At 45.0% G+C, this 17,015-nt stretch overlaps 1 protein-coding gene across 1 annotated transcript in view; it reads right to left on the bottom strand.

Moving 5' to 3' along the window:
• Positions 1–17,015, bottom strand: part of LOC121858545 (lachesin-like) — a 120,409-nt gene that overhangs the window by 13,227 nt on the left and 90,167 nt on the right. The window contains exons 5-6 of the mRNA XM_042355035.1: positions 8,937–9,094; positions 7,159–7,282 (exon numbers count right to left, since the gene is read on the bottom strand). Coding sequence (XP_042210969.1) covers positions 7,159–7,282; positions 8,937–9,094 — 282 coding nt within the window. The remainder of the gene's footprint in view (positions 1–7,158; positions 7,283–8,936; positions 9,095–17,015) is intronic.

The raw sequence follows: 17,015 nt of genomic DNA, 5'->3' as shown, positions 1-17,015 counted from the left end.
TGATGTCTCACTGTCTTCTCTGCCAACCTGACGTACAACAAGGCCACGTGTCTTACTGTTCTCTACCAACCTGACGTTCAACAAGGGGACGTGTCTTACTGTCTTCTCCACCAACCTGACGTGCAACAAGGGGAGATGTCTCACTGTCTTCTCCACCAACCTGACGTACAACAAGGGGAGATGTCTCACTGTCTTCTCTGCCAACCTGACGTACAACAAGGCCACGTGTCTCACTGTCTTCTCTGCCAACCTGACGTACAACAAGGCCACGTGTCTTACTGTCTTCTCTACCAACCTGACGTACAACAAGGCCACGTGTCTTACTGTCTTCTCTACCAACCTGACGTACAACAAGGCCACGTGTCTTACTGTCTTCTCTACCAACCTGACGTACAACAAGGGGAGATGTCTCACTGTCTTCTCTGCCAACCTGACGTACAACAAGGCCACGTGTCTCACTGTCTTCTCTGCCAAACTAACGTACAACAGACGTGGCTTACATTCTTGTCTACCAACCTGACGTATAATAAAGGCAACTACATATGTGTAAGTTGTTTTGTTAAGAGCCGGACTTGGATAAGTGTCCCTGATTCATTGTCAACACTTCCACTTAAAAAGAAATGCCAACTGGGAGCTTCCTGAGACACACTTTTATGCTTCAATTCATCACTGAGAGGAAAAATATCTGGAGGTGGGAGGAAGTGCGCGTCACGTGAGTGGCATTCAGCCGACACTAACTCCCCCTACTCCTTCTGGCTCGCTGGCTTCGACAAAGGTCTTTTCTCATTCCTAAGTTGACGTATTTGACTAGCAACGTATGGAGAGTGATTGTGTCAAAGAGAGAGAGAGAGAGAGAGAGAGAGAGAGGGGGGGGAGGGGGTTGGTGAAGGGACCTCTTAGGCGTACTTATGTATAAAGGATAAACGAATTTTCCATGCCGTTGGGAGAGGAATTTTTCTGTTGTGAAGGACATAAACGGATTTACTCTTTGTTGGGACCGGAATGGGTGGGTCGTCCTCTCGGTAAAGTGGGCAAGTGGATTTAGATTCACTGCTGTGTGGGGGAAAGACTCATTGTGTGTGAGATGAGACTCTTGGTGTGTGGGGGTGAAGCTCATCATGTATGGACTGAGACTCTTGGTGTGTGGGGTTAGACTCATCGTGTAGTGCGCAACTCTTCTTGTGTTAGGGTGAGACTCGTCGTATAGGGGGTGAGATTGTTAGTGTGTGGAGTGAGACTCTTGGTGAGTGGGGTAGGACTCTTGGTGTGTGGGTTAAAACTCTTGGTGTGTGGGTTTAGATGCATCGTGTGTGGGATGAGAGTCTTGGTGTGTTTGATGAGACTCATCGTGTATGGGGTTAGATTGCCAGTGTTTGGGGTGAGCTTCTTGGTGTGTGGGTGAGACTCTTGGTGTGTGAGGGCAAGACTCATCATGTGTGGACTGAGACTCTTAGTGTGTGGGGTGAGACTCTTGCTGCGTGGGGTAAAACTAATTGTGTAGGGCGTTATTGTTGGTGTGTGGGGTGAGACTCTTGGTGAGTGGGTTAGGACTCTTGGCGTGTTGGGTAGGACTCTTAGTATGTGGAGTGAGACTCTTGGTGTGTGGTGTGAAACTAATGGTGTTTGGGGTGAGACTCTTGGTGTGTGGGGTAAGAGTCTTAGTGTGTGCGGTGAGACTCTTAGGGTGTCGGGTGAAACTCTTTTTGATTGGGGTGAGAATCTTGTGTGAGATGACAATCTTGGTATGTGGGGTAAGAGTTTTAGTGTTCGGGGTAAGACTCTTGGTGAGTGGGGTGAGACTCTTGGTGTGTGGCGTGAATCTTTTGGTGTGTGGGGTGAGAGTCTTGGTGTGTGGTGTGAGACTCTTGGTGTATGGGCTGGCACTCCTGGTATGTGGGGTGAGACTCTTGGTATGTGAGGGCGAAACTCTGGGTGTGGTGTGAGATTCGTGATTAGTAGGGTGAGACTCTTTATGTGTGGGCTGAGACTCTTGGTGTGTAGAATGAGATTCTTGGTGTGTGGGGTAAGTCTCTTGATGGGTGGGGTGAAACTCATGGCGTGTGAGGAGAGACTCTTGGTTAGTTGGGTAAAACTCTTGGTGTGAGGGGTGAGACTCTTGATATGTGGGGCGAAACTCTGGGTGTGCGGTGAGACCTTTGGTGTTGTGTGAGACTCTTTATGAGTAGGGTGAGACTCTTGGTGTGTGTGGTAAGACTCTTGGTGTGTGAGGTGAGACTCTTGGTGTATGAGGTATGACTGTTGGTGAGTGGGATGAGACTCTTGGTGTGTGAAGTGAGACTCTTGGTGTGTTGAGTGAGACTCTAGGTTTGTGGAGTGAGACTCTTGGTGTGTTGAGTGAGACTCTTGGTGTGTTGATTGAGACTCTTGGTGTGTGGAGTGAGACTCTTGGTGTGTTGATTGAGACTCTTGGTGTGTGGAGTGAGACTCTTGGTGTGTCGGATGACACCCTCGGTATTTAGGGTGAGACTCTTGGTATGTGGGGTGAGACTCTTGGTGTGTAGCGTGAGACTCTCGATGAGTGGGGTGAGACTCTTGGAATTTGAGCTAAGACTCTGGTGTGTGGGGTGAACTCTTCGTGTATGGGGCGAATATATGGGTGTGGGTGAGACTCTTGGTGTTGTGTGCGCTTGATAAGTGGGGTGAGACTCTGGTGTGTGGGATAGACTCCTGTGTGTGTGGGGTGAGACTGTTGGTGTGTGAGGTGAGACACTTTGTGTGTGTGGGCGAAACTCTTGGTGTGGGGTGAGACTCTTGGTGTGTCGGGTGAAACTCTTGGTGTTTGGGATGATACTGCAGGCGTGTGGGGTGAGACTCAGGCGTGTGGGGTGAGACTCTTGGGTGTGAGGCTGAAACCTTGGTGTACGGTGAGACTCTTGGTGTGGTGTGAGACTCTTGATGAGTAGGGTGAGACTCTTGGTGTGTGGGGTGAGACTCTTGGTGTGTCGGGTGTGACTCTTGGTGAGTGGGGTAAGGATTTTGGTGTGTGGGGTGAGAGTTTGGATTGAGAGTGAGATTTTTGGTGTGTGGGGTGAGACTCTTGGTCTGTGGGCTAAAACTACTGGTGTGTGAGGTGAGACTCTTGGTGTGTGGGGCGAAAATCTGGGTGTGGGGTGAGACTCTTGGTGTTGTGTGAGACTCTTTATGAGTAGGGTGAGACTCTTGGTGTATGGGGTAAGACTCTTGGTGTGTGGGATGAGACTCTTGGTGTGTGGGGTGAGACTCTTGGTGTGTGGGTCGTGTAATTCACATCTTCAGGGGTGAGTACAGACGGAACAGATTTACAGTAATAAGATGTCCTTGAGTCTGGGCTGTTTATATTATGTCTTCCTTGCGGTCTGTCTGTCTTGTCACCCCTGAAGATGTGAATTACACGAAAGCGCTTGGGAACTTCGTGTTTTCTTCTTTCCTTGTGGCTATCAGCATATACTTAAAGAAACCCACCCCCCCCCAAAAAAAAGTGATGTGTCAACTGCCATACCTGGGAGACGATCAGTCTACACCGTAACGTTTGGATAAGCAGCACATAAAAGGGTATTAAATAAAACCTTTGAGTTAATTAATCTATATGCCGAGGCAGACAAGGACCAGTGCCGGAAAGACTGCCGCCTCTCCTTCAGCCTCTGTGGGTGGTATAATGTATCGGCCTTTTCGAGTCACATCAGAGCGCACCAACGAAGATTATATCGCTAAAACTGCGTGCAATAAAGTCGTCCCTCGATGTTCGTTATATTCGAATGCGAGTAATAGTAGTAGTGTCCGCGTTGGTGTCATTGTTGTTAATGCAGAAGCAGATGTGTTAAGTGTGTATGGCAGGGGAAGTTTATTTGTCTAAGTAACCCAGGAAAGATCACCTTCTTCAGGCAATTTCACTAATGTGTCAAGGGACTTCAGTCGATAACGAGAATAGGCGGCCATTAAACTTTTAAAATGGAGATGGCTATAATGTTATATAGATGGTAACAGCTTTCGTATCACATTTAGAATGAATATATTTTAGTTCTCGTTCGAATTTGTATCGAGATTTGATTCATTAGGAAATATTATAAGAGTTTATGCTGCAGTACATACCTGTTATGATTAGGGAGTTTCACAGAATCAGTAACTCAGAGAAGGTATGATGATGTGCAGAAAGTATGGTGTTCATCCTTCAAGAGGAGGAAAAACAAATGGTGCAGATGTTGTTTGTACAAAGATTGATGTTTTTATTTGTTTCAAAGGAAATGGTAAAAACTTGCCTAGACGAGGCTCTGCAAAACTTATATATGGACAATAAACCGCGCCCGCCCGTGTGTGTGTGTGATAATAATAATAATAATAATAATAATAATAATAATAATAATAATAATAATAATAATAATAATAATAATAATAATAATAATAATAATAATAATAATGGTGATAATCAGAGAGAGCTGAGAGGGTCAGTGTGTTGAGCTCGTTTTGATATGTGGAGTAGGAGGGGGAGAATAATTTTTCATTTTTTCTAGATGTTTTCGTTGTGTGTCATTTAGAGAGGAAAGCCAGGCAGGTAAGCATAGGTGAACTTGGACGTCGGGCGTCGGGCGCCTTAATTCCGAGGGACTTGAGACGGCAGAGAAGGTGAAGACGAAAACTGGACGTGTGTTTTCCAATTTATTTTGTTATATATTGTGACGCCGATGATCTTGGAGGAGTCCACAACCTAGGGTGTGTTGGTCCCCAGAGGTTGGTCAAGGTCAGAGAAGTTGATGTGAATAGCCATGATCGTGGTATGGTTGATGGTGACATGGTTGTTGGTGGCCCAATTTTGAAGACTGATCAAGATATACTGGAGGGCGCTGTAGTCGGGAGCCGAGTTGTTCACACTAATCCCAATGATGGAATGGAGAGGGAGTTTCCCTCAGGGCATCATTGATAAGCATAAGGAAGCAAAGCGGCCTTGGGGAACGCCATAGGCTTGGCGTCGGTCACTAAGAAAGTCTGTAATCCATGATTAAGTTGTGGTCAACTAGGTCGAATGCCTTGTTGAAGTCAATGAAGGCGACAGCCACAGACGTGTTTCGTGTTTCCAGATGGCGGTATATGTAGTCGAGAAAGCTGACAACACAGTCAGTGGCGGAGGAAGTTTTCATATTGCCATATCTATGGCTCCTGCAGTATCAGCATAAGCCCTGTCAATATCGACACTTTCGCAAATTAAGCCTCAGGGGAACGAGAGCTTCGGCTAGAAAGCCGACAACAGCTGCAGATATTGACTATGAGGCTACAGTCACTGAATGCCGAATAGATCTGCGGCTCAACTAATTCAACACAGCTAGGATAGCTACTCATGTATTCGGATAATCAATATTAAGGTAATAAAATGGCGGCGAAGGTGTGGCCTATGGGGGTTGGCTGGAGGTCAATAAAAAAATGGGGTAATGGCAATGGGTCGTAATTCATTTAAGGATTGTGGGGTCGTTGACTAGAATATTGGGGACACATATGAGGTCTTCCAGTCAGCTGAGCATCTTGCTTGGCTGAGAGAAGCATTAATGATAGAGCATAGAGGCTTAGAAAGTTCCGGGAGAACTCCTTATATAGTTTCATTGATAGATCAATGGAGCGCTTTATCCTCAGTTTTTCCAAACATCTTGCTACTGCCAAGCTGGGGGAGAGTCTGGCATATAGTTGCGAAATGGTTGTTAGATTGCTCAGCTGTACTACCATTCGTGAGATGGATAAGGAAGGGGAGGGTGTGAGTCTTATTGCTTAGTCTACAGAATTATTTAAGTTTACCATACCAGCTGGGTGTAATCTGATGGACTTCTCCGGGAAGCAGTGGTGATGAACTTTCGTGTTAGTGTTGATGTAATTTGTTCATATGGTGTCTACTTCAATCAAACTTAGTACTTCATTCCAGGGATGGTGAACTATCCACTGTCCAAAGAGAAGCAATGCAGAGTCAGTAATCGACCTTTAGGTCTTGCTGTAAGGGCTATGCGTGTGTCTGGTAGAGGGAAGTGGAGACCAAAAAAAACTAATAGGTGAGTTCTACACCCGATAGGAGGCACTGGTTGAGGTGGTTGGTACTGGTCCGTTAAGTCAGTTAAGATAAGGTCTAGGGTGTTTTGATCGTGCATAGGGAAATTCACATCTTGTGATAGAAGCAGCTTGTCCTTGATATCAGTGGTATCAATTTCGTTAAAATCCCCACACACTACTAACTTCGCACATAGGTACCTAACTCTGAGGTGGTAATGAGGTGATTGATAAAAATGTCTCCGGTGGGTGGGCGAGGCGGAAGGTATACCACATAGTATATGAAAGAGGCAGTGTAGCGAGGGTGAGCACATGGTAAAATACGTTCCCATAATGCCTCCACATCAGCTGGGACTAAGGCATCCAGGAGCGGCGGATGTAGTTCATTCTGACAGAATGGGGCAACGCCCCCTCCAGGTGCATGTGTACGAAGGTACCAACAAAGTACCCACGGGTTAGTACTACACTCCTTACTGGTGATTGTTATTGTGAATCATGCTTGTTATTTCCTTAGGATACACTATTGGATCACTGTTTGATAACCACTCTTTGCTTTGGGCACTTTAATATTTTGTTCGTAAATCCCGGTATAGTGAGGTTGGTAGGGAGATGGGGGAGGTAGGGTGGAGCCGGAGGAGGGCAGGGGCAATCAGACTGACTAGGATGCCAGTGGGAGTGCCTATAGGACACACGCCTTGTCTTTATGAGTGTTAACAGATGTGTGTGGGTGTGTGTGTGTGTGTGTGTGTGTGTGTGTGTGTGTGTGTTCTAGGAAGGACAAAATAGTGTTTCTTTCTTTATTGCAAAGGAAAATTATATTCTGGGTATTTTCAAATCATTCATCTTTTTCATCTTCCCTTGTTGCTATCTATCCTCTCTCCATTTTCTTTCTCTCTCATACACTCATCCATCTCTCACCACCCCCTTCCCTCCCTCCAACACCAGCGTCTCCTCCTTTTCCTATCTCCTTACCCCATATGTCTCTCCACTCTTTCTCTCCATCCTATCTTTCTTCTCAAACTACCTTCCTCTCCTTTCTTCCATAAACATCATATTCTTTTTTTTTAGCGTCTCCCTTTACTTCCTCCCCCTCTCTCTCGCCCTTCCTCCCTTACTCTCTCACTTCTTATTACACACCTGTGACCACGTGCACGGTGACGTTGGCAGGTGTGGCCAGGTGAGGCTCGCAGGTGTAGGTGCCAGCGTCTGATGGCCTCACACGCATCACTACGAGGCTGCTGGTGTAGTTGTGGTGGTGCACCTGTTGGAAGAACACTTGTTATTTTGAGGAACATTTTATAGAACACCTGTTATAATTGTTAATGTGTTTCACCTAGGAGAAGACAGCTGCCATTGTGGTACACCTGTGGACCACCAACTAATATTATTGTGCAAGTGTGTAGGAAAGATTTCTTCTTTTGCGGTGGACAACACATCTTTTAAAGGGGGGTACACCTGCGAAACGCCTCGTTGAGAGAACAAGTGTTCTTGTTGTGCATCTTTGGTAGCACCACTGTTATTGTTGCAGAGTCCGATTAAACATGGCACTCGCTCGCACCCAGTAAAGAGAGTCCCTGGTCCACGCCCTGCTATAGATGGTCACTTAAGCTTACACTGCCCCTAGCAGGTCATCACGAATATATGGCACACATTTACTTTCACTTCACTTGTTTCTTAGATGCAGCTGTGTGAGATTATATAAGACCTGTTTTTGAGAGTGAGATCACCTGTTACTACTCATGTGGCAAGAATATAAATGACACCATGGTAACGTAGTAAAGATGAGCTGTTACTGTGGTAGTGTGGGAGAGATCACCTGTTATTATGGAGTAACACAAAAGGCAACAAGATTAAGTGACACTTGTTACAATTGTCAGGTGTTATACTGTAGGTGACGTGTTATAGGTGTCAGGTGTTATAACTGTCAAGTGTTATAGGTGCCAGGTTTTATTAGTGACAGGTGTTGTATTAAGGGTGTTACTAGAGTCAGATGTTGTATTACAGGTGTTGTTAGAGGCAGGTGTTGTATCGTAATATTGATAAAGGTAGTTGTTGTATTAAAGGTATTGTATTACAATTGTTGGTAGAGGCAAGTGTTGTACTACAGGTGTTATTAAAGGTATGTGGTATATTACAGATGTTGTTATGTTGCATTACAGGTGTTGTGTTGTATATGTTGTTAGAGGCAGTTTTTTTATTGCAGGTATTGAGAGCGGCAGTTGTATTACAGGAGTTGATAGACACAGGTGTTGTATTACAGGTGTTGTTAGAGGCAGGTGTTATGCCGTACGTATTATAGATATTGTTTGAGTCGATGTTGTATTATAGGAGTTTTTAGAAGCAGGTGTTGTGTCATAGATGTTGTTCGAGGTAAGTATTATATTGCAGGTGTTGGTAGAGGCAGTTGTTGCGTCATAGGTGTTGTTATAGGTAAGTGTTGTATTACAGTTATTGGCAGGGACAGGTGTTGTGCCATAGGTATTGTTATAGGCAGGTGTTATATTTCAGGTGTTTTTAGAGGAAGGGTTGCGTCATAGATGTTGTTTTAAGCACGTATTATATTACAGGTGTTGGTAGAAGCAGGTGTTATATTTCAGGTGTTTTTAGAGGCAGGGTTGCGTCATAGATGTTGTTTTAAGCAAGTATTATATTACAGGTGTTGGTAGAAGCAGGTGTTGTGTAATAGGTATAGTTAGTGACAGGTGTTGTGTTGTAGGTGTTTTTTGAATTTGGTGTTGTATATTTTAACCTTTGCTGACATTGTCCCTTATTTGTCTTCAGTAAATTTAAAGCCGGTGTGTGATGTCACTTTTGTCGGCTTTCCACATGAACACCTATTATGAATGAGTCTTTTTGGCAGAGGCAGCCAGACAGACAAGTAGAGAAATATCCAGAAAAATATCCAGAGAGCTCACCTCGAGTGCATGTTGCCCGTAGTTGACCATGGTAGAGTTATGGTACCAGAAGATGTAAACTGGAGGAGCTACAGCATGACGCACGTGACACTCCAGGGCTAACTTGGACCCCTCTTCGATGTGCACCTCGCTAGTCCCGCTAACCACCGCCTCCGCCTCTGTGTGTACCGGGAAAATATTGGTTAGTTTACTACATGACGGGGAATTTATCCAACGTTCTCCTTACCCCCCACCCCACTTCTTTCCCCTACTCACTCTGCATTCTCTGCAGGAAAAAATGAAACATTATTATTTCTTTCCCAGACGAGCAAGAAATTTTACCCTTCGTTTCCCCTCTCCTGTGTAGGAAAAAATACAACTGAAGCTGTTTTTCCCGAATGTCAAGTAATGGAACATTATCTTTCTCCTTCCCTTGCCCGAATAACCTTGGTATTTCCTCAGATGACAAGGAATTTATCTTTCTCCCCTTTGAATCATGCAAGGACAAAGAATGCTTGCTATTTTCCTTGATGTCGTGGAATTTAACTTTCCCTTCCTTCTTCTCAACTAGGAAAAAAAAAGATCCACCTTTTTTTCTATACGACAAAAAAATTAACCACTTCTCTGCGTGTTAATAATTTCTTCCGTTGACGAGGAATTTAAAATTTAGAACAGATGTCGCCTCCTCGTCTGGCCAGAGGTAAGGGAAGCACTGGAAATTTGGCAAAAAAGACAGGAAAGATTTTGGCACTCATACACCAGAAAGTGTCAAACAAATTGTGGGCGAGAGCTGTTTATTGACTGATTACCAACTGAAAGAAAACATCGATCAGTTACGTCAGTAAAGAAATGTAACAAAAATCACCTATTATTGAGAGTATATACTTAGACTAATTTTATTTAGCCTCGTATGTATAGAAGGAGATGGTAATTATTTTGCTGATGTATAGGTAATAACAGAGGAGGGAAGACCAACATTGGCTTGAAACACTCCAGAAAACCTGTGGACGAAAGAACATATCTGTTTATTGGAAATCAAATTTTATGGGAGAAGTCGAATGTGGTTCCAATTACAGCAATTGAAGGACAGAGATGGAGAGATGGTTGGACTGGACGGAACAACATAATCTGAGTATTTTCAAGGCGTCTGTAAGTGGTAGAAGTGACTTAGGCTGTATACCACCACTGCATATTGTTTACTATGGCGTATTGTACAGTGGTGCGTTGTGTTGGGCTTAGTGAAATATTTTCTACGCATGTTACCCTCAACTTGTCTAAATAAGATATTTTGTGTAATATTGTGTGAGCAGGGCTGGTACGTGATACATTAAAAAAAAATTGTATGTATGTAGGTATTTTTGCAGCATAATGTGGGAGTTGTTTAATATTAATGTTAGGCTTGTAGTCCTCTAGGGCAGGGGTCACCAAACTTTTTTCACAGTGGGCCGGATAACTGAAAGAATGACGAGCGCGGGCCGCATAATCATTCTGTTCAATACTTGCAAGCCAGAACGAAAGCTCTGGTAACGTCAGAGCGTAGTTTTGAGCTACCACGAGCCGGGGAAGGACTTGGGATCCGGCCCGCGGGCCGTAGTTTGGTGACCCCTGCTCTAGGGTATGGAACTTTTTCAGTCACTGGCTGGCCTTGGGAGTAGGGGGAGGTCTCAGTTTGTCGGTGGTGGATACCTTTTCAAATAGGGTTTAGTTGAGTATTATATTCAGCGCTGTTCTATTATTATTCATGGTGTGTAAAGTACAATCAATTATTGTGTTGTAAGGTGGTTTATTTCTTATACACGATGCCAATAATATGTGTTTATTAAGGATCATGTTTATTCTCCGTTCTCTTGATTTAATTTATCTTATGGAACCTACACACTAATTATGGTAAACTTTTGTCATTAAATTTTATTTAAATCTTTCGCAATGTGTATAATTCCAAACCTTCACTCCTGAACTGTTGGGATAAAGAGATGGCTGTGATTGAACCCATGACTAAGATGTGATGAGTTACCAGTTTGTTTGAGTTTTTTGTGCCATATGTGCCCTCATTAGTAAATAATCTTTAACGTAATTTAAGTTGATAAGTTATAGCATAGCAAAATGGGGGCCTGTGTCCGGGAGTCTTGGGTTATAATTAAGTTAAAATCAGTTAAAATCATCAGGAGTGAAGTTTGCAAATTATTTTGGGTACAAGTTTTCTCCACTAGTCGGTAAATTGCCATATATTGTTTAAAATGAATCCTTTAGACATAGCTAAGTTCATTACTGAACCTTCAGTGTTAAGTTTGTAGTGTAGTACCATTCGTAAAGATGATTGGGTTTCGTTGGCTAAGCATTATAAAGTAGAGATTAAGTCAAACTGGAAAAAGGCAACTGTCAAAAATGCCGTAATTAGAAGTTTGGTGGAAAAGTAAATTTTGGAGGAGTCTGCAGTCCACCTGTGTGAGGTGGAGGAAGATCCGTCAGCAAAGTTAACAGAGATGCAGTTAGAAAGAGAGAAGCTGGAGTGGGAAATGAAGTTAAGGTTGGAGGGAAAAGAAATAGAGGACAGAGAAAGAGAACGGGAGGACAGAGAAAGAGAACGGGAGGACAGAGAAAGAGAACGGGAGGACAGAGAAAGAGAACGGGAGGACAGAGAAAGAGAACGGGAGGACAGAGAAAGAGAGGACAGAGAAAGAGAACGGGTGGACAGAGAAAGAGAACGGGAGGACAGAGAAAGAGAACGGGAGGTCAGAAAGAGAACGGGAGGACAGAGAAAGAGAACGGGAGGACAGAGAAAGAGAACGGGAGGACAGAGAAAGAGAACGGGAGGACAGAGAAAGAGAACGGGAGGTCAGAAAGAGAACGGGAGGACAGAGAACGAGAAAGAGAGGACAGAGAAAGAGAACGTGAGGAGGACAGAGAAAGAGAACGGGGAGGACAGAGAGAAAGTGAGAACGGGAGGACAGAGAAAGAGAACGGGAGGACAGAAAAAGAGAACGGGAGGACAGAGAAAGAGAACGGGAGGACAGAGAAAGAGAACGGGAGGACAGAAAAAGAGAACGGGAGGACAGAGAAAGAGAACGGGAGGACAGAGAAAGAGAACGGGAGGACAGAGAAAGAGAACGGGAGGACAGAGAAAGAGAATGGGAGGTCAGAAAGAGAACGGGAGGACAGAGAAAGAGAACGGGCATTCCAGTTATAGTTGTTGGGTTACATGCTGGTGGATGTAAGGCCCCCTACCCTCACTGATGCAGCTATGGTCAATTTGGTGTTATTCTTGTATATAAATGCCTTCTAATCTGTCTCAAGTCTATCCGTCCTGTCTATTGCCATCCCAAATGTCTGTACTCTTTGTGTCGTCAAATCTGTCTGTCTTATCCGTTGTTGGCGTGTGTCTGCCTGTTTGTCTAATGTGTACCAGTCAGTCAGCTGTCTGTCTGTCATGTTAGTTGCCATATTGTCTATTTGTGCATCTATGAATCTGTCTATTTTTGTCAACCTCCTGTCTGTTTCACTGTCTATATTCACCCTGTGTCTATTGCTGTCATCTTCTCCGTGCATTCCTGTTATTATCTTTTTATTTCATCTCCTTTTCCATGTACAATCAGCCACAGGACTAAGTATACACTGTAGCTGTAAGGTCGTCTGGTAACGTTGAAACTGCGCATCCAGACGCATGATGAAACTCAGCTCCCCCCCACCTGTTATCTCTAACTATTTTCTGTTTCCCCTTCTTTATTCTTCTATTAACTCATCTTCCTTCCTTTACTAATCCAAACAACATTAAAGAAAAAGTAGGCTCAGAGAAAAAGTGGGGTGAGAAGGAGGGAGCCGTACGATAACTGCAATCGTGGGCTGACAGAGTACAGCGAATGAGGGTGCGCCAAGTCCGTAGACTTGGATCTTTTTCCAGTGTAAATAAAATGGATAATTAATGCCTTCCTAAAGAAACCATCGACATGGGACCAGGTTTGTTTCACTCTACGATTTTTTTTGCGATTTTTCCACCAAGTTTGATGAAAAACGATTGTGCCGTTTCGGCTGCCCAGAACAGACACACAGACACACACACAGACAGACAGACAGACACACGGCTATTCCAATAGTATATTAGATAATGAAGGCCTTCAACATTGGAAAGAGCACTATCATCTACTGGTCAAGCGAAACATCGATGTGGATGTCCTGACTACCCAGCAGGTGCCTCATTATCCAGAACTGACCCACCTCAGCTAACATCCATCCCTGGATGACATAGCTACTGCCATCAAACAGATGAAAAATAACAAAGTCTCAGGGCCTGATGGAATTCCAGCCAAGGTGTATAAAGCAGGAGGACCTCTACTTACCAGCTGTCAAGGCACTTGAAAACTTTCACCAACGTAGTCTACGGTCTATCCTTCGAGTTCTCTGGGAAGACAAGAGAAAAAATGCCAGTATTCTTGCAGATGCCAACTGTAGAAGCATCGAGGAAACCATTACAACTACTCTGGACTGGCCATGTTACCCTCCTGGACGACAGTAGACTGCCAAAGCAGCTACTTTATAGTCACCTAACGAATAGTAAATGTAATGCTGGCGGGCAACTGAAGAATTATCAAGATAGTCTTAAGACAAACCTGAAAAAGTGCCAAATAGTCTCCTTGACATTGGAGACAATTACTCCGCACCATAACACTTGGAGGAACACCATACAAGAGTGTCAATACTTTCGAGTTAGCCTGACTGCATAACGAGGCAGACAAGCGCCAATGCCAGAAAGACGCTGGCACCGCCCCTCCCACACTAGATGTAGCCCCCATATATGCCACTTCTGTGATCGACCCTGCCAGTTCCATATCGTCCTCTTTTGTCACCTCAGAACTCCCCAACATAGGTAACCAACGAAAATTCATCGTCTCATCAGTGTGTGTCAATGAAAAATCTCATATTCCAACTTTTCCCTAGTAATTACACTTCATTAATTCGTGGGCCTCAGACTCAAACTTCCGGTTATTTAGAACTCATTACGCGGACCAACTTCAGCATTCCAACTCTTCCTTAATTACCCATCATTAGGCAAGCAATTTCACACACAAAGTTCTTGGTAATGATGCATCATTAGCTGAGCCTAGTTAACTCTGCCTGGGTCATATATTGTCCGCCACACTCTCCCTCTCTTCTGTGATATTGGCAGCAGAATCTTACTGTTATTGTGTACATAATGTTTGTTATCTTCTTCTTCTTCTTCTTCTTCTTCTTCGTCTTCTTCCAATGGCAGCAGCCTCATGCCTCACTCTAAGCGGTGTGGGTTCAAACCCTACATGAAACCACAGCTTTTTTTTCAAATACTGTACCTACTGTATATTATACAATGTACAGAACATCACAGTAATCATCATTCTCTCCCTTGATGCTTTTCTAGACTTCTTGCTTTCTCGTGTGTGTGTGTGTGTGTGTGTGTTTGGCACACAGGGTGGTGAAATGCGTCTAGTGTGGCAGCACTATGCTAGAGTTTAGGTGCAAGCACTGCTTGCTCCCTCTCGCTTTCAGCTGCCGCTGCTGGCTAGCCCTCATGGCGATCAGGGAAGCTTCTTACATAAGTCTTCACCTGCCAGTACACAGCCTCTTCACCATCAAGACTCCTGCTGTGCCTCCTCTTGGCAACACACGGTAACTGGTCTGCCTCGTGGGCCCAGGCTAGACCAGCAGGGGATCTCGGAGTAGCAGTGGGCCCCAGAGGGACGACGCATAGGCCCACTGACATGCGGACACGTCCTGGCGCCTACCAGCCATTGCCCAGTTGCCCTGCATCTGGCAAACATGCTTACAGAGCACCAACAAGCCCACAACAGATGTATAGGCGGAAGAGGTGACCACCGTGGAAACCCAACAACTACACCGGCGGACAAAGGCAATGCCTGATGGACAGGCTACTGAGGCGAAACCCAACAAACTGGGCTATCGGCAGTCCATTGCAGCTCTCCCTCTCCCCAGTCGTTGCAACACTTGCACCACTGGATCAGGAAAAGAGAGAGCCAAGATGTGTGGTTGCAGCCTGCGCTCCTGCCTCACCCCATAAATCGACTCACGCGCAGCCATCATCCAGTTCATCATACCTCTCATCATCATCAAAACCCCAATACCCTGGGGACAGGCAGAGATGACTGCCGGGAGTCTCTAGTCACAACTCTGCACATGGGCGGCACAGATAAGATAGTCGTTTATGCACTGGGATCTAGGCAGCAGTGCAATCCGGTCCTGTCTGTGCGACTGAGCAGCCGTTTCGAGGAGCCACGCTCCTCACCACACATGGACTAGAAAAGGTGCCCTAAACATAGCCTGCCTAATAACTCAAACTGACTGGGCAACCGCACCCAGTAAGGTAATCCTTATAGAGTTGAAAACAGAGTAAAAGTCACAGATACAAAAAACAAAAACAAACATGTAACCTCTCATGGTCGCTGCATGGAATTTCAGGACCCTTCTGGATACTGACACAAATGAGCGTCATGAAAGAAGAACCGCCCTTGTGGCAAAAGACCTGGCTAGGTATAACACCGACATAGCAGCCTTCAGTGAGTCCCGGCTCCTAGATGAGGGCCAGCTCACAGAATGGGGTTCTGGCTAAACCTTCTTCTGGAAGGGTAAGCCAGCTGCAGAGAGAAACCGCATTTGTGGAGTTGGCTGTGTCATCTGCCAACACATCCTACACAGGCTAACTGAAATGCCTATTGGGATCAACGAACGCCACATGACGCTTCGAGTCCCACTGAATCTCTCATGTCATGCCTTTTTCATCAGTGCATACGCCCCAACACTGGATGCATAGGATGACATCAAGGAGGCCTTTTACACCGACCTCGACAGAGTGCTAACCTCTATCCCCAGAGAAGATAAGGTTGTGCTCCTTGGAGCCTTCAATGCCAAAGTTGGCAGAGATGCAACCATTTGGCAGGGAACCACAGGGAGAAATACACTAGGCAAATGTAATGCCAAAGGCCTACTCCTCCTCAGCAAGTGTGCTGCGCGCAGCCTCACTATCACCAATACCTTGTTTCGATATGCCGATAAGTTCAAGGGTTCATGGCAAAACCCACGATCCAAACACTGGCATCACATTGACTGCATCATTGCCAAAGAAAGAGACCGCCGAGATGTCCTCATCACCCATGCCATGCATGGCTCAGACCACTGTAACACTGATCATCGACTTGTCAAAGCCAAGCTCTCACTTCACTTCACGAACATGGGCTTATAAGCAACCCAACAGCAAACAACGTGTACCCCAGTGCCGAATGGGATACTCTCAACTCTGTTATGACAAAAACATGCCGAGCGACCCTCGGCCAGATGAAAAGAATATAACATGACTGGTTTGATGAAAATGACCCGGCAATCAAAGTAATCATAAGTGATAAACGTGCTGCTTTTACTGACTGGCAGAACAATCCTCATCTCGGACCAAAGCTGATACCTTCCGCAAGGAGAAAGCGGCAGCCCAGCGGAAACTTCCCATTCTAAAGAATGACTGGCTTAAAATTAAGGCATATGAAATACAAGAAAATATGCTGATCAGTACAAGATGAGCGAATTTTCAATTCCATTAAAACATTTTATGGGCTGACTACTCATGGCGCAGCCCCCTCCGCTCATCCGACGGTAAATCCATAATTAAAGACGATGAAGTCCTCCTTCAGCACTGGAAAGAGCACTATCATTCATTGTTCAACCGAAACACCGACGTGGATGTCCTGACTACCTAGCAAGTCCCTCAGCATCCAGAGGTGACCCACCTCAGCTATCCTCCATCCCTGGATGAGGTAGTTTCTGCCATCAAACAAATGAAAAATAACAAAGCCTCAGGGCCTGATAGAATTGCAGCCGAGGTGCATAAAGCAGGATGCTTTCATTGTCAATATTTGTAAGAACAAGGGAGACCGGTCAGACTGTGGCAACTACCGTGGGATCTCGCTGCTCTCAGTAGCTGGCAAGATTATCGCCCAAGTCCTCCTAAACAGACTCATTCATGAGGCGGAAAACTTTCTCCCAGAATCTCAATATGGTTTTAGACCATCACATGGCACCACTGACATGATCTTTACTGCCCGCCAGAAACAGGAAAAATGCAGAGAA

This window comes from Homarus americanus, unplaced genomic scaffold, assembly GCF_018991925.1.
Source record: "Homarus americanus isolate GMGI-L3 unplaced genomic scaffold, GMGI_Hamer_2.0 scaffold74, whole genome shotgun sequence".
Lineage (NCBI taxonomy): Eukaryota > Metazoa > Arthropoda > Malacostraca > Decapoda > Nephropidae > Homarus > Homarus americanus.
Note: the sequence above shows the minus strand (reverse complement) of the source record. Positions and strands in the feature narration are given on the sequence as shown.